General features: G+C 38.9%; 1 protein-coding gene across 1 annotated transcript in view; it reads right to left on the reverse strand.

Moving 5' to 3' along the window:
- Nucleotides 1-24,328, reverse strand: part of LOC146394112 (protein kinase C-binding protein NELL1-like) — a 292,613-nt gene that overhangs the window by 194,353 nt on the left and 73,932 nt on the right. Inside the window, exon 5 of the mRNA XM_084952387.1 lies at nucleotides 4,709-4,805. Coding sequence (XP_084808513.1) covers nucleotides 4,709-4,805 — 97 coding nt within the window. The remainder of the gene's footprint in view (nucleotides 1-4,708; nucleotides 4,806-24,328) is intronic.

Below are 24,328 nucleotides of genomic sequence, written 5' to 3' on the forward strand. Positions count from 1 at the left end.
ACCCAGCATTTATCTTCCTCCAAACATGGCGTTCTTGGGGACTGTGGTCCGAACTGCCTTCAGATCATTAACAAGCTCCTCCTGTATAGTTTTGTCCTGTATTGTAATGCAAAATCTTTCATGGAGCTGTAGACTGAGGGCAATTGGTGGCCATTTCTTGCATCCCTGGATAATCCCTCTGACAGCTGTCACTTTCTCCCCAAGCTTCTTGCTGATGGTCTTGCAGCCATTCCAGCCTGGTGTAGCGCTACAATCTTGTCCCTGACTACCTTTCATAGCTCTTTGGTCTTGCCTACAGTAGTGAAGATGTGGCAATGGAAGAAATTGATCCTGTAGACATGTGTGCTTTATATAGGAGTTGAGATCCAGAGTATCTGCAATTGACTGTCATTGATTGAGATTACAATCAGTCAGTCAAACAATCTGTGGGAGCCAAAATTCTAGCTGGGTTATAGAGTATCAAATACTTATTTCACTCAGTGACGCCCTAAAGGCCAGGTTGGCCAAAGCTTTGCCTTGAGGCAGCACTGACAGACGTTTATTATCCTGGAAGAGATTTTATTCAGCAGTACTTTTTCCTCCATTTGATCATGCACAACATGACATTTCCGTGTTCTAGCGGGGTCTGAAGGTCATCAAATGTTATTAACTGTGTTTGTATCGACCTATCAAAAGGGCATAAAGGAACAGTAAAAACTTTGACCCCCATATGCAGACTTGAGAGACAGCTCATTACACCCTGCTGTAATGCCACGCATAGGTAAGTAAACAGTGGATTGTTCTGTTTTCGAGCTAAAAAACCCCGACAACCCACATACACACACATGAACCTCTTATGCTGTGAGCACACACAATTTCTTCAGCTTCAGTTTCAAACAATGATGTTTGAAAAGTTTACTTAGCTGTAAAAGTCGTCCAATTGCATGGAAAATTATTTTGCACTAGAACCTAATGGGAGCCCTCCTGATATACACACTCTGTGACATAACAAGGACATTAACCTAAATTTAAGCACATAGAATCGTGTTTTAAGAGTTGAGAATTTATTTTATGCGCTTATGGTAAGGAAACTTAAGAAATGAATAATGGCAGAGTCTTATTTATCTGTCCAGCAACTAGTACTTTTGAAAAAATACAAATGATTCATACACTGATATAAAAATCTGTAAGCCCTAAACCCTACTCTTAAACTATGAACAAGGGCATGCAGAGCAACTACAAGGAAAACATAGAGGATTTTTTAAAGTTCAGCTCTTCAAAAAATTCAAATTTATTCCAAAATGTGCAAATTTCCCATTCATCCCAAGAGTTTCTTTTCCATTTTACTTTATAAAGTAGGCTGAATTAACCCCAGCCTGTATTGTATTATTACTGTATTACCACTGATACTGGGTTGAAGAGAGCGAACATATCAAAGGATAAAATGGTAATGTTTGAGTGATGCACTGAAAAAGATGAGAAAGTAATTTAAACAACCGGGCAACAGAGGACAAAGTGAGACGCAGGTAAGGTAAAGGAGACGTTGACTCCTGAAACTTCACACTGCCTTATGTAATGCATTCAGGCTTTCCATCATTGTCCATACTAGATTCATTATTGTCCTGTAGTGCATGAAACATAGAGCGTTTCACAAAAGCAGCGGTTCCAAACGAGCTTGCGGAGTCCCTGAGGAGTCAGCATCCTTGGCACAATGGATTCTAGATAAAGATAATTTATTACAGTTGCTCCCTCAGATGGAGAGGTTCCCTGGAGGAGGAGTGTTGAGAGGATGAAGAGCATCCCAAGCTACTGCAAGGGCTCAATATGCTTTATTTAAAGGCCTAGTTAGCCCGTCTTATCATTATCCCATTCCCGCACACTGAATGCGATAGATTACAGCTGCTGCTTTATTTCACCCCCTATCTCTATCTGCAGTGTTACTTCTATAGCTCTTGGCTATTTTTCTCTTCCCTTCACCTCGCCTCTTTATTTATTTTTTTTCCTCTCCCGTTTCCCAACAAGCCCTTCTCAGCTTTAGACATGAGGAGACCTAAGTTTATCCTCTCGTCTTTAGCAGATTAAAGGAAGGAGCAATAGGGAGTGTGTGAGGAGAATAGCAAAGAAGTTGGACAATGCCACATTTTCAAACTTTCTACATTCTCTTTGTGCACAGATTAAACTAATGACTTAGAGGTACCAATAGTGTATTGTTGGAGGCATGCTGTGTCCCTGTGCTTTAAATACAGGTATATCAATATTAACCCTTTAAGACCTACCATAGAACCAAGTCCGCCAGAGCTTATATTATATTTTTACATGCTGTAGTGCCATTTTTGGGAGCATTTCAAGTTGCTATACATCAATACAACCATTATAGCCCAAATCTTTAATAATATGTATGCATTAAGTGCATAGTAATTACATAAACTGCAAAAAAAGTGCAATAAACTACACAAAAATTGAAAATCGTTTTTGTTTTTTTAACATATATTTCTAGTTAGAGAAATTTAAGAGGCTTATCCCTCAAAACTGTAAATACAAAAAAGTTGCACAAAATAGTTTCCCACCACAGGATCTTTATTTTGAGTGTCTTCATAGTTTTATTTTTGAAATACACCAATTGTTATATACTGCAGGAGAAACGAAAATAAATATTATAATGCAAATTTGCAAAATAACAGCATATGCATCAAAATAAACTATTTCCAGCAGTGCAATATGAGTCCTAAGCATCCCAGAAACGACACAGAAAGTCATAAAGTCAAACATAACTTTTAAAAACACCAGTATAGGCTCATAAGGTCCTGATGGTAAAAAACTACGTTTCCGCAAAATGACGTCACTTCCGGTTTCGGCCAGGTCATGGCGGACATGTGATAGTTCACGCTGATGGACGTAGGAAGTGTTACAAACAGCTGATCGGATCGGCAAAGCGTGTTTCTGGAATATTATGTTTTTGTTGCTGCAAGTGCTTTTTATGCAGTTTTTGCAAAGCTATACGTGGAAGGAAACTATGACCTAGGCATAAGATGTAAGTACAACTCCGGTTTCATATGCAAAAAAAATTATTGCGCTAGCTTACATGGTTGTAGTGCTACCGGGATTTAAAAATAGTTACGCAAAACGGAGCGTGCAGGACCTTGGATGCTAATTGGAACACAAACCATTGTTACGATTTCAGAGGTTGCTTTATGAGCAACATGTGACCTGTATGCATGCAGGCAGCGAAAAATATACAAGTGCGTCTAACAGACCGGATCCAAATTCTCCTACATTTCTATGTAAGCCTGGAAGTAATCATACAGCTGGACATCTATAAGTAATAACAGTAAAATAAAGAACGCATCTCTGCATTATTTCAAAACCGCAAAACGCATTTGCAGCAATGACCGTGTTAATTCTCTCAGACTAAAGGACACTTTTGAGCTGGATCCCTCACAGGAATTGCCTTCCGTTGACATGGATTTGACCTACCCGGCTTGTACAAAACTACATAAACTATTGTTCATCTGCTAAAAATATGGCTGCACCTCAAGTTTCCAGCTAAAACGCTGCATACTAAGTAGCACTGTGATAGTGGGAAAGATAGCAAAAGAATTCAGGGGAAGTGTCATCAGTCGAGAGGGGTTTTCTAAGCGTGAAATTGTGGCTACACTGAAGTGTTCAAAGAGAGCAGCACAGGAAGCTAAGGATTCTTGACTTCATAAGAAGCTCTTTGGAACAGTTGTAGCAGTATGAGTTTGTGTGAATTCCATGCAATCAAAAAAGAAAACAGGGTTTTGAATTGTTCATCTAATATTATCAACTGCAATGTAAAAAATAACAGCACTACATTTTCAAGAAAAGGTGAATCTGGAGGTCTCAGACATCTGGACGTCACTTTTCCTGTAACAACTAATGATGTGAACAGGAGGGGAAACGCGCAGCTCTAAATAACCTTTATCATGCACAAAGCAGCAGGTCACTGATACAATGAGCTACTGCACTTGTCAGACACGATCTCTCATCTTAACTTTGCGTCAATCTGAAGGGAGAACTTCCTCATTCCCTCAGTCTCTTCACACAAGCTTTCGCTCTTCCACACTGTCTGTCTTGGCTGCTGACAAACACTTTTTAGTGCTTCCTGCACATGGAAGGCACCGAGCTGACTGCAGGTAGGGAACTGCCTGATGGGGCTCTGTCTTTCAAGACCAGAGTCTTTGACTAAAAGAAGGAGTTCCTTGAAGTGTCGATGCAAGAAGGGATGAAGGAGGAGGTAAACGGAGAAGGAATGGTGCTCATGTGCAGCAGCGATAGTGTCAAAGCATGAAGAGGAGACATAAATCACACCACAAAAGGGCCTATTGGCTAATCAGTGTTACAAAGACAAAAAAGGCCCATTGATTGCATGACGGGTGGGCAGTAGAGGTAGGAATATCAAGGGAATGTGCATGTCCTTGTGATTCCCTGCCATATCTGCTCCCTGCTGCGAATGCATGCAGAAGCTGGAGAAAACAAGCACCGATTAAAAATCGACATCATTGTGATGGGCTTGGAAACAAGGGAGGAAAAGCTCAAGCTGCGCTTTTTGCAGCTCCTCTGTAAGCCCTCCATACTTTACTCTTGCATCTTACAGCTGGCGTTCTTCCCCCACACAACCTACTGTAAATCTGCCCAATTACACCTGGCAATGTTGAATGTGAAACATGCTAAGGTGCATAAAGTGCGCATATTATCTGTGGAGTCTTACCTTAAACAGACCATGTCTGTGGCTATGCTGGCCAAGCCACACTCCACTGCCTGGGGTGAGCTCCATCTGGGGAGGGTCTATCACCCGCTCATAAATTCTGCAAAAAAACAGGAAAAAAAAAAGAAGAAAAAAGCAATTATGATTTGATAACAACACAGATACAGAAAGGTTTCTCTTTTTGTGCTGGCCTGGAACGAGGTACTGATCCAACGCAACTGAATAGAAAAGTAAATCCGACAGAATATGTGTCCCTGCTCCTTCCCATACACCCCCTTCCTTTCATAGAAAGCAGACAGTGTAAAGCAACGGCTGCTCTCCTCAAGCATGACAGCCAGTCTCGCCCAACGGTTCTCAAACACGGCATTGATATCAGGACCTGGAATGTAGGCTGGATTAACCGCCCGACTCCTGACACAGACACAAACAGGCTTTGGCATTATCAAAGCAAACATCCTCAGTGTCATTTGGCACCATTTATTCCTTCCAGTAAGGTGGGCTTACAGATGCCAGTGGGCTGCAATGGGCCTCTTTGAGGATGTCAGAGAATAATTTGACAGCTTTTCCTTCCTCTTTCTCACAACAGGAGCCAATATGAGTAGAAAGCTGATTTCTTTATTGTGTTCTGTCTCAAATCTCATACTTCCATACTTAGACTTGCAATTATGACTTCATACTTCAGTTCACATAGACAAGTGTGGGTGGCTACATGTAGCAATGGTTCCAGTTAATTTTTTTAGTGGGCAATGGAGTATCAGTCAAATTTTAAAACAACAAACATCAGCATTGATGGCGACGCTAACGCTAGCTAGCTGTCTAACAGGAAAAACTAGGACTTTAAAATTAGATGTGGACAAAGGCCTGCCTAGTTATAATTGTTCACTACCCTACCGAAAACAGTGGCAGTACACCAGCACTACTTACTAAGTATCCAAACTGACGCACCTTTGAACTTTCCTGGATGTTAGCCCACAGAGTTTACTGAAAGTAGTAACAATTTTGCTTTCTTTTAGGACCATATATTACAAAACAACACTTCTGTTTAGCACAATGCTAGCAAATCGTGGCTACGACAGCTTCTTGTGAAAAAAATAAAATAAAACATAAAATAAAATAAAAACCTAACATAGTGGGTAGATTAGCATTCATTGATTTTGTTAAATATATGTTGTGACATGAACACATATTTTGTTTTTTCCATGCTGGGGTAAAAGTGGTGCAGTATCTCAAGGCTATTTATACCATAAGTGTTTGATTTCCCACCTGCAGGGCAAGATGTTGCCGCAATACAGAATGTAGAGGTTATGTGATCATACCTTTTTTTTTCCTCTACCCAGCCTTTTCCCAACCTCCAACTTTGCTGTTTTTGTCTTCCCTCACCTTTTCCTATCAACAGCTCAGCAGCGATCAACACTGGGAGTTTCACACAAGGAACACTGGAGAACAGCAATGCCAATTAGAACAGTGATGTGCTTCCGGGTGTATTAGCAGTCTGGCTGCTGATTCTCACAGGACATACATTAGTTAGCATAGGGTAAAGTGTGATTAATGGTGCACGTCTCTCGCCAGGATTTCATGAAAACGGGTAAAGTTTTGTAGTCAAGCGCACAAAACACTTTATCAGTGAATAATTGCAGTGACTGTGTTTCTATATATTTATATATATTTACCATGGTGCAGGGCTTGCAAAATTTCAAAATCCCTGGTAGCCCTTCGGGCAGGGACTCTTCAGTTTTTGGTAGCCCAAAATAAATTTAAGTAGCCCAAATAAAAAAGAGAGCATTTTTTTGATTGATGTTTTGTTTCCTGTTTTGTTTCCTTTACAATATTATACATTAAAGTATAATATTGTAACGGAAACAAAACATTAATCAAAAAATTGTTGAAACACAAATTACAACATTGTATAAAAATTACAATCATCAACTCAAATACTTGGTTCTAATTGAACAGAAATTTCTATGAACTTGTAAGAACTATGTAGAACATGAATCAGTCTGTGTCAGATCCTGAATTTGAAATTTCCACTGTAGTCATGGGTAAGAGGCAAGTGGAACCAAGATCTAGGCCATCTGCTTTTTGAAGTTTGCAAAGACTGCTAAATTGTGCCAGTGGTAGTTCACTCTTTGCAACATAGTACGCTGTTCTAAACAGATTTTTCAGGTTTATTTTTAGTATGTTATTTGCAATTGGTGTTTGTTCTGGGAAAGATATTGCAGACTGAGCAATAATGCATTTCTTGCATTTCTCATGGGTTCAACACACCCGGCAGAACATTATGTTATTTACACGGGTGCACAAAAGTGGTCCGCATGTGCGCATTCGCTGTCAAAATAAAAGACGCGCACCAGATAAGAAGTTGCAACGCGTGTTTGCGTCCATTTAAAAGGCACTGTTTTTGTCCGCTAGAGTGGGATTTTCACGGCACATTCTGCACCAAATCTCTGTGCGTTCATCATTTGTTTGAAGCCAGCTCACCTCCTGCAACCACTTTTCCGAGAATACGCGCTTCTTTTGTGGTTCGGACTCCTTCTGACATTTCTTTGGAGGTGGAGGAACACCACAGTAATTGCTTAAAGGAGCTTGCTTCTTCGACATCTTTAAGAGTTCTAAACAAATGTCTGTCCTCCTCCAGAAAATCTTATGTACGCAAACACGCGTTGCAACTTCTTATCTTGTGCGCATTTTTTATTTTGACAGCGAATGCGCACCTGCGGACCACTTATGTGCACCCCTGGTTTTTTAGCTTGTCATATTGCAGCCACAGAAATTCTTTTGTCCATGAAACCATAAAGCTGTACTTTCTTTTTGCCTTATAGTCTGATTTGTCATAACTTTTCCGTTTTGTGGTCATTTCTTCACCCTGAACTGTCTTATTTGGCTGAGCAGAACTAAAATATATATCCTGCTGCTTTTACACACGCACTCACATAACGCTCAGCGATTCTCTGCGCGATCAACCTCTCACATGTTTAAGCTTGCTGCAGGAGATTTCACTTGTCATGTTTGCATAGTAAACTATCGATTGATGAGACGATGTCAGAGGAATTGGTGTGCAAATGATCATCACTCACCAATCAGTACTGTCGCTCTCTATACACAGTTCGCGCGATTGCAAAGTGAAAGCAGAAAAAAAAAGCGCAAATTCTGGCTCACCGATGCCAATGACATAATTACCCAGCTACATTTCCGAAAGAATGCAAAAGCATTGACATATATTTTTCCTTCCTATGATAGCCCGAAGGGCAGGGCAGGGCTAGCGATTTTGCGAGCCCTGTGGTGGTACCCAGCCATACAGATGACTGTGGTTTAATTTGATCTAGAAATCTTGATCATAAAAGGAAAGGTAAATGGAGGAAGAAAGGAATTTAGTATCCAAAAGTGTGAATTTTTTTAGTATGTTGTTTCTTCCGTCTTTGATAACTGTAGCCCTTTGGGCACCAGTTTAGTTCACCAGATTCAGCAGACAACTCATATGCTTTAAAGCTATTGCGATGGCCTGGGTCTGAATCTGTGCTGAGCCATTTGCTCAAGGCTAAAAAAATACTCTAAAAAAACTCGGCATCGGTAGCATTATCAGAACTACATTCTGCAAGTGCATACTGAAAAAAATCCTGCAGCTTCTTACAGTTTACATTTTACAGTAGAAGTTTTCAGTGGGGTACATTCAGAACGCTTTTACTGTGAAACAGTCACATGAGATTACCACTGAGACTGGCAAAAATGTATAGGAAAATAAAACGAATCCTTAAACAGTCACTAGGACATGTTTTTTTAATGATTAGCTACAAGTATTGCAGGAAATATGTGAACACAAAAGGGCAAGGGTAAGCATATGAAGAGCTGCAGGCAACTCATCTTCAGCAGTGTAGCCAACTTCAGGCTATTCTGTCACGTACAAAACTACTTGCTATGTATGCTACATGTAATGTAGTTTTAGTTGTATATGGCATGATGGAAAGAGGTTAATTATAACCCGAGGCCTTCATTTGCACAACACCAATCATCCATTCTCTACACAGATGTATTCTGAGAAAGTAGTTGAACTTAACACAGCTACTAAACTCTAGTAGAGTAGCTTTTTATGATTCGATTCAAAGCGATCCTTAGTTATTTCATGAACTGTGTGACTTTATGCAGTCCCTCATCCTTTGGCTGAAACATTTTAGCTCCCTACCCTTCTCATCAACTTTCCTCAGAGTGCCTTCCCTCCTGCAAATAAAACATTTGAGCAGAAGGTGGGCGAGGCTTCTGCACTCAAAGTCAGAGCTGTTTCCCTGACATGACCATGTGAATAATATCCACTCTCAGTGGCATTATGCACAGCCAAGTGTGAAGAGAAACCCCACCCAGAAAATCAGACAAAGTTTAGCAATAAATGGAAAAGGTCTTACATAGTGCTTTTCTACTTTACTTGAGCACTTTATACACTTTATACAAAGTGCCTCATTTCCCCATTTACCTTTTCTCTACATCTAAGTCATTTCTATCTAGCATTCACACTCCACTGGATGCACCAGAAAGCAATTTGGGGTTCAATAGCTTGCCCAAGGATACTTGCACACTGGAGCAGTCAGTAAGATTAGCAGATGAGCTGCTATACCTCCTAAGCCACAGCCATAACAGGACCCCCTTCTAATTGTAGTTGCTGCTATGAGTCGTAACAGGTCTCCATTGGAGCCATCTCACCACTTAATCCATAACCAGTAAAAATGTAACATAGCTCCAGTTAACCTTTATCATTGTCTGTCTATACATCACCAAGAGTTAAAATAAGAAAGAGTCACATATAGACATAGAAGAAAGAGTCAGGCAGCTGTGGAATCACTCGGTATCATTCATGGTAATGGAGTGGCTGAGGTGAAGAGAAAATTCTGAAATGTGGAAAGTACCACCTTATGGCCTGCTGGAAGTGTGGAAGCACCGTATGGCAGGCTGTATATATCTACGTCGTACCGCAAAGCACATATTTTGTTGACAGTCAATTTCAATAAGCTGCCAGACCGCCTCATTTTCAACGATTTACTGACTGAACTGAATAAAGTACATGTAATCTTGGGCAGTCAGGATTTCAGCAATACTGGTTTACTGCATCCAAAGTTCGTATTCAATACTGATAAAAGTAAATATAAAGAAATATTAAGCCACAAAGGCTAAGAAAAAGCCACGTCTGTCTGCCTTCACAATCTCAATAAAGCAAAAAAAAAAAAGAAAAAAATCCAAAAAAGATATTTTCTTTCTTCAAAATTTAGACAATCTATTTAGGTCTGACAGCCTTCGTAGCTTTACTTCAAAAGAACAGTCTCAATCACAGCCATCACTTTTGCTTCGCCAATATCTGCCGACCACACTAAACTCCAGACCACTTTCAATTTTCCACTATTTGAGCCTGAGACATTTTCTGTCATGATTGTGTCTTTCTTCTGGCAGAGAGATGAAGTCCGAAATTGGGAGTTAATGTCCCTTTTGAATCACTTGACTCACCATGGGACATAATTCTCAAAGCTCTCAGTTTATCCCCTGCCAAAAGCACAAGCTGGGAAATGCCAAGTCACTGAAGGCGGGTGGCAGATTACTGGTGACTGTTGCAGGCAACTAAAAAAGAAAAAAAAAACTGCAAAATGTTCCCAGTGTGTATGCGTAACCTAGATTGGGTTTCAGGGTGCTTATCATATTATAGTCCAGTGTATAGTCCAGTGAGCTCACGAAATCTGATTTTTCTTTTTAAAACAACCAAGAGAAAACAGCTTTCATAACAAACGTGTTCAGACTGAAAATGTGTTTTCTAGGTGATCATATATCTACATATTTGTTTTGTACTTCCAATTGTACCCATAAATGAGTCTACTGCTGCTGCGAATAGATTTTCACTTTTGTTGGAATCTCAACCATTTCATGTTGTACTTTTTACCTGATTTTTTTTTTTCAAAGAATAGAGCCAGAATCCATTGATCAGCCAGAATCTTTTGATCAAGCTGCATTCCTGATGGTTGTAGATGGTGTTTGTAGCACCAGTCACACCAGGAGAATCTTTATAAATTTAGGCACTGTAAGACTTTGTTGAGTCTTTGTTCATAAAACTGTTTCAGTGGGCAAGCTGTGACACCCTTTCACATTCCAACGAACGACTGTTTTGGAATCACAACCAAATACATTCAGTATATACAATATACACAAATGATGACCAACATTACAGTCTACACCCAATCTAAGAAGTCCTTGAGACACTTTCTGTATGCTGCTGCTCAGAACGAATTGTCTATAATGTGCAATGTTCTGTGTGAGCCAAGCCTACACTTTCATCCTGCTATCATGCTAGACTACAGGTGTATTACACAATCCACATCACAGTCTATGTGGACTGGGAAAAGGGGATATATTGTGAGCAAAATGTACAAGAATTAACACGAGACAACCCTTCCTTTGTGAATACAAATTATGCCCTACTAACTGCAATGTGCTCATAATAATTGGGATGATTCTCAGTTACAGTCCATTTACTCTGATTGGATATGAATTCCAGCTCATTTACATGTGGATTTCTACTGTTCTGTGCAAGAAGAGTTCTGCGATCAGCACTTTTCTTCATGCCAGTGTACTGTATGTTCCATAGATATGCTTGTACCTGTGTGTAAAATTACAATAACTGTAGCTGAACCCCCTAAAATTTGCATTACAGTTCACATAAACCATTTCCTTTAGCTATAGGCAAAAAAAACTGTTGTGTTCCTCCTTTATATACAGTGCTTAGGATGCTTCAGAACAGAGAGCCTGGCATCACAAGGGAATGATTATGTGACTTCATCTCTCAGTAGCACCTCTGTGACAGCAGTGATTCTAGGTGCTAAGCTGTATTGACTGTCTCACACAGCATATCATTGTCTCTACTATACATACACATAAAGTGAGAAAGTGACAACATTTGCATGTCTGTCCCTTTGGAGGCATTACTTTGAAAAACCTCTGTAGGAAATTTCTTTTCAAAATTTCAAAATTTTCCAATTTGGGAAACAATACATACACATATACTTGTAAATAATTTTCCTGTAATTTGAAGTAATCTGCCACTCAACTGCCCACTGTCACGCTCACCCACTTCTCCTCTTCTAGAGGTTATGTCTGAAAAAACAGATGCTTGAATCTCATCTGGTTTGTTGTAGCAGAACTGCTGTCAACCAACATAGGAAGCATTAAAAAAGCATGCACACACACACACACCAAAAACATACACACAGGTCATGAAGCTGCTATATTGTCAATATGCCTTCCACACAATGACAAATTCTGGTCATGCTGAGGAATTGCACTGATCTGATGGCACAGCAGCTGTAATTTATTCATGCAGACACATGGACATGTGAGATACTCCTATAAAGACATAAAAATAATGGAAGTAAAATTCTTTCATGCATGGTGCTTTCATTCATTTAGGTACCAACCTGAGTGAAGGTGTTTGGTTGTTTGTTTCGACATAAATACTGTATCCCTACGCTTCTCTGCCTGTGTACTGTCAGTTTGATATTTCTGGCATTTTATTTTTAATTCTGTGTACTTTTTTTTAAAGTGTAAAGATTTTTTTAAACGGTACACCATTACCTGTCCACCTTTCTTTCAGTTTCTCAAACGTTTATGTCCAGAGTACACCCTACTGTCTTTTTTTTTAATATTTAAAAATATATCAACATATATTTGTTTTTTTATGTTTGTGGACTACAGGCTAAATGTCTGGATTAGTTTGACATGTGCAATTTTGGGGGGAAATTTCATTGAATTGGCATCTACACACAGTCAAACATTATTCTGCATTTTTTATTAATATTTTAACCACACCAGGAGTCTAAGTTAAGGTAAATGATCAACTAAATGACCCCAAAATATTCAGGAATATTCAGAAAATATTTTCCTTTAATTTGTAATTTTTTTATGGTGCTGTTTTTTCATGTATTTAATAGAGTTTGAGAACCGAACTGACCAATACATTGACTACATGTAATACAGGGTGTTCAGGATGCAAAAATATTTCTTTTAAATGTCATTAATATGAAATTCAAGTGCTACAAAAAGAAAATATAAATACAGGCTCTATCAAAAACAGTCATCTGACTTTAAAAAGGCTATTTAAAAAAAACATTGGACATAGAAACTTACAGTAAATTTTAAAATACATGGCTGAAAATCGTTTTTTACACACAAAATGTCCAATGTTCACATGTGACATGTCCATATGATAGTGAAAGTCATCTCATACTTTTGTAAACACATCTGGAGTCACTGCAGCCACTGGTGTTGTTATGCTACCTACCAGCACCCATGTGAAAGTCACAAATCTGCTCTTTCTAATAGTAGTTTACTGCTACAACTACACATGTTTCTTTTTCAGCTATTTATTAATAATTGACTTTATGTATATGTATATATTGTACTATTCTTAGTTAGCGTATTGTCTGTCTTGTTAATGTTTGTTTATAATGGAGCACTGTAACAAAAAAATAATTTCCCCCAGGGATCAATAAAGTATTCTGATTCTGATTCTGATAATAGACTGTTTTAATCATTACCAGTGGGCAACTGTGGAATTACAGCATTTTGAAATACTTTTTGATACACCCAATATATCATATCCTCTGCATCACTGGTCCGCGGTGGTGTGAGGGCTGTGAAATAATGTGCTGGTTTTCTTTCTTGTTTCCCAGGTTTTTTTTTTACTTCAGTGAAAGTACTGCTGCAAATTTGGGCAGCTGTCATTGCAGCCTCTACTTCTAAAAGGGCATCTGTAAGTTTCTCTCATGCCTCTTAAGTGCTGAAAATGAACTGAACTTTACCAGCTCAGACTGGAGCTCTGCCACCCACAGTGGTTGAAAGATGCTGCCATTATGCTCTGTGATGGCAGACATGTGATTTGAATCGATATTCCCATTCGCTTTTAAATCCAGGCCAAGTAATCACAAAGAGTCAGAAAACCTTAAGGGAAGAAAGGATTCTTTTAACAGTGCTTTTGATTTTTGTTTTTATTTAACGTGTACAAAAAAAAAAGAGAAAAAAGGGAGAAGTGGAGAGGGTAAAACTAAATGAAAGGGACTGGAGCATCTTCCCTGAAAAAGGAAACTGCTACCATGAAACTAGAACATATCCTCACAAGATGGCAGATGTATCATGTTTAATGGATAAAACGACCCAAATTCTTTTACCTCCCTGTTGGTGTGGGGGGGGGTATGACTGGTTTTACCTACAAGTATGTATATGAAGATAGAGTCTAATCTAGCATTGTCACCCAGTTCCCGGAGGAAACGCATGCCTGCTACCATGCTGTCAGATATCTATAATTACTTCACCTCAACAATGACCTTATCTGGTGATAGAACCTTGTGTCCTTTTCTGATAAGGCACTACTACTGTACTGTATCTGCAGATATACTTAAAAAAAAGAAAGAAACTAAGATGGCGAGGATGGTAAGATGTGGATGTATGGCTGTGTGCGTGTCCCCTGGGTCTCATTGGAGTACAAAGCTCCTCTTCTCTTCCTCGTCCTCACCACCAGGGGCCTGAGCCTGACCACCTGCCTGAAGGAGGTGTGTTGGACCCTGCTGAGCTCAACAGAGGAAGGCTGCGGTAATGACACACTCCATCACACTGGACACAAAACAACGGTGAACCTCAAACAAGAAAACTACTGGGAGAACTAAGAGCCTCATATCTGTCCCTGAAAACAAAGCCAAATGTTTGAGTGACAACACTTTTCATTGCACAGGCCATGACGGCTGCATGTAGATATCCATCATATAAAAGCAGACAAAAATATGGCATCAGCAGCTTCGAATATTAAGCAGGAGTGCAAAGAAATAACGAAACAAGGAGAAAGCTTCCAGTGTCCTGATGATTTCCTTTTAGCATAGTTTACATTGGCTCACACTTTACAAAAAGAAAAGGAGTTAATGATCCGTAGTAGCCCTGTGAGCTGTGTCAGTCCTGTGATAAACTAGCGATCTGTCCAGATTGTACTCTCACCCTATGTCAGCAAGGATAGGCTCTGGCCCGTCCGCGACCCTGAATTGGAAAAGCAGTTAAGAAAATGGATGGCTGGAAAGAGATAATGATGTTCAGAGGATTAAAGTGGCATGCTATCTTGTTCTAGGCAAAAACAAATGATTAATATGAGGGTCAACATGTAAACTCGCAAGGGGTAACACATTAGTGAAGAGTGGGTCATACCAGGGGCCTGATGAAGATACAAAACAGCATTGCTTTACTGCAGGCATTAGCTGTTTGTAATTTTGCAGGGTATACAGTATATGTTTTTGCATTGAGCTTCAAATGTATTGTTTTAAACAGGACTCACTTTAATGTGAAAACAATGTCAACAGAAGCAATATCATGTTCCTACTAATCAATGAACTTTCTTTCTTTGTTGTTAGAGTAGATATCAGATTAGCCTGCACACCACATTGTTACTGTGCACAGTGAACTTGCTACTTTGTTGCCTTTGAAATGGTTGCTTTGGAGATGGGAATCAGGTCTGCGACTACTCGCTGTCAGTTGCTGTTTTAAAACCCACTTTGGTCAAGATGGCAATGAAAGACAGTAAGATGGAGTCAGTCTGCTATCAGTTTGCTAGAATGAGGTCAACTTGAGAACTACAGTGCATGCAATCTGTTGATAATATAGTGATAACTTGACAAAAAAAATCTGTAGGTGTCGACATAGACAGAAATTCACATTAAAAATAAATTCATATGAACTATTGATATCCACATTCCAGCCCAAACCAATTTGAAACAACATTTCCTCCACAAATACTGTAGTGATGGAATTGCTGCAGGACAGAGATTTAGCTGTAAAATGATGTAGCTGCTCATCAACCTCTATATAAACTCAATACAACCAGCGGAGTGCGCTCATCTGTGCAGACTGACTCAGATTGGTTGCAATTTGTTGTCTTTCGTTTTTAGCCACCACCAAGGGCAGGACCAAAGAGCTGACAGTGGATGCCAGGGACAAGACTGTAGACCTGACCAAGGTTGGAATGGCCTACAAAACCATTAGCATGAAGCTTAGTGAGAAGGTAACAACTGCTGGAGTGATTATTAGAAAAGGGAATGACCACTGATGTCCCTTGGTCTGGAGCTTCATGCGTGATCTTGCCTCGTGGGGGTGAGGATGATCATGAGAAAGGCAGTTGGGACCAACATTAGTAACAATGGGTTTCCCCTGCTCAAGTGTGCAAACCTGGTTACCAACTACAAAAAAATACCTTACAACTTTTCATCTGGATTTTTCATTGATATTCTGTCTCTCTCATTAAAATAAAATCAGAGACTGTTAATTTCTTTGGAAGCGAGCAAACTTACAAATTCAGCAGGGGATCAAATAATTGTACCAACACCGACACATACGATTAAAGGATTTTTCTGATTAAAAATTTAGATCAGAGGGAAATAGCACCACAAAAAAGTTGATCAGCACCAGATGCATTCACATCACGACTGCTAGTTTACCAGTTCACGCCTTAAATTAATCTCAGGTGATAAGTGCGCCCAGAGGGAAAATAATTCGCTTTTAACAGTTGTGTCATTCGAATGGCTGGATTGCAACACTGATTGTAAATCCCAGTCGGATGTTAGAGATGGCTCTGTGTAGCCTGACTCACATGGAGAGCACACTGCAGAAAATCAAATGAAGAAAAGGCTTTACAAGCACCACCACCACTTCATTGACATTTAAAAATTTCCTTCATTAGCTTGCCAAGTGCAGGAGGAGTAATTACTCAGAGGTTTGTACGAGCTGCTGCCCTGGAAGAACAGCCACCCATGATCTAAGCGCATTTTATTTTGCTGGAGATACCCTGTTGATTAAAGACCCAAAGGCCACATATAATTTCCTATCTGCTTTCACTGTGTGTCCTATGAAGCTGGGACAATACACCAGCGCAGTCAAACAAAAGAGCTTTCCTGTCAGAGATGCTGTGTCTCCAGCAGAAACCTTGCCAACAACAAGGTCATCAGTGCCAAGGTTACAGGTTACAGACAGCGTCATGTAGCATTATTAACCTGATTTTAACTCATTATTATTCTTGGCAGAGTACCCTCCTCTTAGCTGGGGCGTCAATGATCAGGTAATAAAGTAATGAATGGTTGCTGCTCTGCTGAGCGGCACTGCCCTTCACAGGAAATTAAAAAGGTATACCTGAATTCCTCATTTGGAGTAACATTTATATTCTTTCTCACTTTTAATATAAGAAGGGCTTGGCTATCATTTAAAACCTGTATAATTTATATAGAAACATCACACTGCAATATTTGGGAAATACAAAAGGAAACAAAACCATATTTTCATAAGAACTTAGCTTCCTTGCACCTCTGTCATTAACCTAATGTCCCATTCCACTCTAACGGATTTTTTTCCCGCCCTTATCCTAATGATAGTTTTGGCTGGGCAGATGAACTGCTTAACAGGTAAGAAAAAAAACCCTTCCAGCTCACTGGCTTCTTTAATGAGCAAAGCAGAGTGTCATTTTCTGGCTGCTGGACAAAAAAATATCATATTATTATGAGATCTTTAAGGGGGAGAGCTCCAAGTGTCCGTCTTCCTTCATTAGCTAAGTGTGTAGTGAAATGGCCAATATATATTTTATTTTGAAACTGTATAGATGTGAAGTAGATCACGATGGCTTCAGAAAAGCAAAAAAGTATTAAAGGTTTTCCTCCTCTCGATTGTAAGGAACAGTGTACTTCTCAGACCCACTGCACATATTTGAAGCACTGGAGAAGCTGTAACTTCACTACAATGGAAAGATAAATGAGATAAACAAGGAAACAAAAAAGGTTCCACTCAAAGGAGAAGAAAGAGCAGACATCACAACACATTTCCAAATCAAATATTTATCCTGATTATTTAAATATAAACCAGGAAGCAAGTCCAAATTCTAAGTTCTTAATTTGTCATCTCTAAATTGCTAAACCAACAGGCAACTTTACAAATTGGATGTTTTCTGTAATGTGACACAAAACAGAGAAAAAGCTTCAATCTGTGGTTCCATTTGGGATGCTACAATCAGAGAATTTTTGGTAATTTGCCTGTAAATTATATGAGCAATTGTTCTGATCAAAATGATATTATGTGTTTACAAACAAATCAATTAGAGAACTAAACATTGCAGCATTTCTTCCATGCAAGCTCTATCTGACCTTCCCATGTGTCAGCCAGGTTAGAAAGTCAGTTTTATATTATTTGCATAATCTTCTATTTTGTACGAATTTTCCGACAGTTAATCAGACTCTGTGTTGCAACTAGCAATCAGCCCTGATATTCAGCTGTTTTGAAAGCATAATTAGAACATCACTCAACACAACCATCACAAGTCAGACAGAGAAAAAGAAGCATGACGCAACTGGCAATAAACTTTGGGCCAGAAAAAACATTTTTTTAAAGCAACTTTTCACTTAGCCTCTGGTTAATTCAGGCCACATACTGTAAATGCTTTTCCATTGCCATGTTCCCACATGCTGTTCATGCATCTGCTCCTTTAAGTCTGTCTTGACCCACTATCCATTGGCTTCTATGATAATTGTACAGCAGGGAATTTCAAAAAGAAATACGATTGCTCAAAGACACAATCAACCGTGTGCTAATAATCCCAACCACTATATGTAGGGAGAACCTTGGGAAGCTGATGTAACATGCAGTCTTTATCAGCTCACAGCTGGCCCAGTTAGACATTACAAATTTGTTGCTATTTGGAACAAAGGGGCCAAATTTTCATCTCGTGCTGTGCAGCTGTACTTCACTGAATAACAAAGTATACCTTTCAATTCAAAGGTTTTACATATCAGGAGGTAAAATAAATTAATCTGGCCCTTACCATGTTCTAAAATTATTTAAATACCACCTCACATAACATCAACACAAGACACATTATACCACAATACTATTTAACAAAAACTAAGCCATATTATGACAGTTTATGTGTGTGAAATACACCCCATGTTTCCACAGTTTGTAGAGCTACCACAGCAATAAGTTCATGTAATCATTTTCTGCATGACTTTATTGGTCTCTGGCAATGCTGTGGAGGAATTTTAGCCGACTCTTACTTACAGCATTGTTTTAGTTCATTGAGGTTTGTGGTCTCACCACAGCTTTTCAGTTATGCTGAGGCCTGAATTTTGATTGGGCCATTACAACACCTTGATTCTGTACTTTTTCAACCATTCTTTTGGTAGATTTGCTGATGCATGACCGAATTTTGGCCAAGCTTTAGCTTGTGGACAGATGGCCTTTTATTTGACTCTATAACACTTTTGGTCTACATAGGCGGTCATGACTGTTCTTGTGGTTTTAAAGTAATCCCAAACCAAATAATCTCAAATAACTACCCCACCACTACCATGCTTGACAGTGTTTGTGCAGATATGCTGTATTTGGGTGTCACCAAACGTGGTGCTGTACATTATGGCCCTTTGGCACTTTAATCTTGTCTGTCCAAAGGAAATTGTTTCAGAAGCTGCTCAGATGCAGTTTTGCAAACCTAAGCCTTGCTTCCATATTCTTTTTTTAAAGAGAAGAGGCTTTCTTCAGGCAACTCTTCCAAACAAGCCAAATTTGTTCAGTCTTTTTCTAAGGCCTGTAGGGTCTAAGATGTAGCTCTTGGATTTTTTTTTTTTGCAATATCTCTGACCACTGCATGCTCTGACGCTGGACTGAATTTGCTAGGACATGCACTCGTGGGTAGATTGGGAACTGTTTTAAATTCTTTCAGTTTTGTATCCTTCTCACTGTAGAAAAATGGACTTGACACTGTTTGTAAATGGACTTATAACTCGTCCCAGTTTGATCAACATCAACAATTGCTTCTCTGTCATTGCTGATGTCTTTCCTCCTTGGCATTGTGTTAACACACACCTGAATGTTCCAGAGCAGCAAACTGCCAAATCACATTGCTGATGAGCAATTAATCTAGTGCATTTGATCCACTGAACCTGGCTGCTATTGACCCTCTTTATTCCTATGGACATAGTAAGGGTGTACAGTACTTTGGTTTTGTTGATGTCTAATCATTGTATTTACCTAACAGTAAGACCTGCTAATGAACAGATTCATGGGGAGAAAGTTAGTGGCACACTAAGGAAAAGTAGGAAGTATCATCAGGGAAAACCTATAGGAAGTCTATAGATAAAACATACATAATTCCCAGGTCTCTGGACTGAGGATAGATACCAGAGCAACCCAAGATCAACCATACAAACACAGGAAAACATCAGATAGTTGTCAAGAAACTTAAACCTCCTGGCTTTAATATTGCTGTAGCACAGCTTCCATATTTATTGCGTATGATAAATACATTTAAACACATCAAACAGTTAAAAAAACAGTTTCCATTTAAGTAAGAAAAAACAAAACAGCCTGATGTGAGTGCTAAAGTAAAGGGATCACCAAAAATTGTTCAATCATCTCACAGATCTCTGAAGCTACTCTATACCCTCTACAGTCTCACATCATTGTCTCTGGTGTTGTCATTACAGTATAGTTGAATCCAGAGCAGTTTTTGTAATACTTCACTCTTAAGATATTTATATTTTATGCAGTACAGGCAGTTGCCTCATTCCCCAGCTAAATAAAGCTGTGCTCCCTAACAGTCAATGAAGTCATTCAACCACTCACTGCAGCTAATGGAGCAGTATCAATAAATCTATGTATTCAAATCCTTGACCTTATATTACAAGGGAATAAATAATCCTGTCAGAATTCATACTACCTGTATAGTGAAGTATGACTAACACAAAGCCTCACTGAACTTCTCACTCCACAGTGAACTTGAAAAATTCTAAATCAGGTCCAATTGTTATTCAGTTATTCAGCTTATCCGTAAGTAAAGTTTTTCAGTGATGAGTGTTCAAAGTCTGTTGCTGTGACACCCACACACTCTACAACAAAAACCTCTAGGAGAGAGAGTACAAAAAGTAAGCACACATAATGATACACCCCTTTACATAACAGTTTAAATGTAAAATGATCTGTAGCCTCAGATACAAAAACACAGAGACAAAAAAAACCAAAGCATTCATTTTTGACTGTAAAATAGCTAAACTACCAAAATGTAAAATACAGCACAGTTTAGATAGCGAGGCCATATTTCATCTTTGACCATAGTTGTGTCCAAACTTCTGACTTCTATATATCACATTAACTTTAATTATATATTATTTCTGATTTGCACTGGATTATAAGCCACACTGTAAGAGCACTTACTTTCAGTTTTGTAGTAGAGATGTGACTCTGCAATTTTTTAGGAGTGATAAAAGTCATGTACAAAAATAAGAATGTGTCCATCCATCCATCCTCTTCCGCTTATCCAGGGCCAGGTCATGGGGCCAGACCTCCCTCTCCCCAGCCACCTCCTCCAGCTTGTCCATGGGGAGAGATATAATCTCTTTAGGGAGTCCTGGGTCTGCCCTAGGGTGAGGTGTTCCCAGGAGGTGAGGTGTTCCAGGCACAGAATATCTTTTTACATTTTTTAATTTTCCTTTGCTGTGTTTCGTTTTGTTGTGTGCATCTCTTTAACAGGGATTCACAACTAAAACAGTGTGACAAAACTACATGTACCATCTACACTGTGAACACAACTCAGATCTGACAAAAGTATGCACTGCGTATTGATACAAAGTGCAGCCAAAAAAAGAAAGAAAATATTTTCACTCTCATCCACAAAGAAGAACTCAACTGAGCTGTCTATTTTTTTCCATGTCATTGGTGTCTCAGATCTTTACTTTAATATGTGTCTTTTTTCCAATGATGCTGTACCAATACAACAAGAAATAGAAATTAATCTGCATTTGTGTAAATAGCATTACTTACAATGCTATTTACACAAATGTATAGACAACTTATGATGTTGTTCTTGTTCTGACAGAAAGACCATCAAAACAAGACAAATGGACCATTTTAAAAATGCTTTCTTTGGTTCTTTTGTAATACAGGAATTATGTTAAAAACACATATATTATATTTTGTGTTTATGAAAGTATCATCTTTGCTGGAGGGGTTTTCCTCTGAGAATATTGCTGTGCACTAATTATGGCAAAAGCATGACCAAATAACAGGATGCAAGTTTTGCCCAGGCCTGTTTCCATGACAACCAAAGAACAAAACCCACTAATGAAGACTTAAATGCAATTATGAGCTCAGGATAAAGCTACTAACCTTGTATTAAGACAGACCCGCGCATTGCACTGCCCCAGGCCACATCCGGTCAGTTTGCCATCCCTGACCATCCCATGTGAGGTCAACAGGAAATTAAGATTCAAATATAATTAAATACAAATCATGCACTTTATTCCATTTTGGCCACCAAATATCATCATCAGAGAATGGCTTATTGTAGTTTGCAGTTTTTTTGGAAATCAAAATAAACTTTAATGTTTTTATTTTGAAGGTGATCTTTTTTTCTTTTTTTTTTCTTTTTTTACAATTTACATTTTGCAAATGTGTGCAAGCAAATACAGCTTCACCTTAGAACAGCCCTTTGCTTGCTAACATCAAACAAACAGATGTCAGCTTACATTGAAAAAGAAACATTGATGCAATTTAGAGTTTTTAGCAAAACATGAGTTTCTAAGTAGTTAGAGGTAGCTAGAGGTAAAGCCATCTGTTTAGCTTGTGGAGAGAAGATTGCTATGTTTAAGGATTAAAGTATAAAGCGCCACTAGGAGACTAAATACGCAGAGAATTTCAAGAACTCGACTCATGTAGAATAGGAATGGACATCTAAACCTTTGTCAGACTCAGGACATTATGGCAAATCTGGATCTTCAGTCAGTAGACAATTTTGTCTTTTTTTACCATAGTACTGCACAAGAGCTGTGATGGTTGGATTCTGGAGACAGACACTCGCTCTACTTTTAAGATTATTATGAAACTTTTCATGTTCCTGTGTATATTAAAGTGTATATTAAAGCTTAATTAGGTGACCCTAAAACATCCCTTGGTTATGCTGCAATAAGATTAGGCTGCTGAAGGGGAAATATGTTGAACCTCTATGTAAAGTCAAGTGATAGAACTGAATCCAGAACTGAAATTGGGTATTTTTACATTGTATTATTCACTACGAGGTGTTGTGTAAGTCATTGCTAAAAACTAACCATGCTGTTGATGGTGTAAGTAAAATACTTCACTTGATCAGGGCATGAGCACTGAATCACAGATAGTTTGTTGCACTTTTGGAGCAGCAGAATACTGGACATGGTGACAGAGGCTACCACACATCTGTCGGGTGGATCAGCCTCGGCAAAGAATATGAAACCTGAGCGCAGAAATTAAAATAGTTTTCACTGAAATAAAGACAATAATATACTAGAGTGCTCAGAATGAAAGGCATCTGGCATTTGCTGTTGATGTGATTGTCCTTTGATTTTCCACATAAGATACTACACCTGAGTTTAATGCACTTATTCAAGTACAAAACAGATTAGTTATCTCACTGTACAAAAAACAAAACAAAGTTGAAAAACATCAACAAAGTGATGATGAGTTTATGTTTGCAGTGGTAACTGAGATCAGAAAACAAATGAGGCACTCCTAAACAATCAAATCAACCAGTAGTCACCCCTTTTAACCACTGTGAGGCATACATTTTAATGTTATTTGGCTCCACCCTGAAGGCGGCAGTGGAAGAGAACCCAGTTAGTTTCCAGGTTGACTTTCATTTCACATCTAAAGATCATACATGCAGCAGAGCCTTGGCTATGAGAGTCAAAGAATAAAAAGAAAAAGAAAACAGATCCAGGAGTAAGAACGAAAATACTGAAAAGAGGAAAGAGCCCCTGGGAAGAACAAGCCAGTCTGTGCACGACATGACCTTCTGCAAGTAGGGGACAACCACCTGGTAGTTGTCATTACTGCAATTAGGTCCAAACACAAAAAGCTTACCAAGTGTGTAGAAAGGGTGTATGTGCTGGATGTCTGCCTATAATTCAATTAGGAAAAATTAGAAATCACAATTACTGCACCTGACCTTGTCTAGACTCTGCAGTGGCACTAATGCAAGTATTACAAATCAAGGTGTGGGAAAAACAAATACCTAAAATAACACACTGGTCTCACAAAACGCATTTGATAATAAAATGATAGGTGGAAGCAAGGGCAACCAGGCAAAAAAAATGTGGCTGAAGAAGTTGAGGGGGTTGTCCACCAATCAAAAAGAGCTGCAAGTTTGATGCGCAGCGCTTTCATGTGCATGTCGTGGTGTCCTTGACCAAGAAACCAAACCCCATCAACTGGAGTTCAAGTGTGCATGTGATAGCAAGAGAGAAAGAAATAGTTTAAGGTGCATAATAAAAACTTTATGATTATGTGTGTGAATGGGTGAATGTGGCTTCTAGTAAAAAATTCTTTGAGTGTTGCGTTAGAGTAAAAACCAGTGTATGTAGGCACTAGATAACTGACCAAAATCATTGACTTTGTTTAAGGGAACATATTGCAGCTATCTTTTCCCTCCACACATCTGAGTGCAACATGTTGTTATTTACAAATGTCTGAGCTGTTCACTGAAATGCTCCTAAAATGCTTCAGAAAATTCATTTTTCATCCTGACAGGTAAGCTATACCAAGTTTTGTTCACAAAGCAGCCGACAG

The sequence above is a fragment of the Perissodus microlepis genome, chromosome 1 (genome assembly GCF_051167445.1).
Source record: "Perissodus microlepis isolate ML-2025 ecotype Zambia chromosome 1, ASM5116744v1, whole genome shotgun sequence".
Classification (NCBI taxonomy): Eukaryota; Metazoa; Chordata; class Actinopteri; order Cichliformes; family Cichlidae; genus Perissodus; species Perissodus microlepis.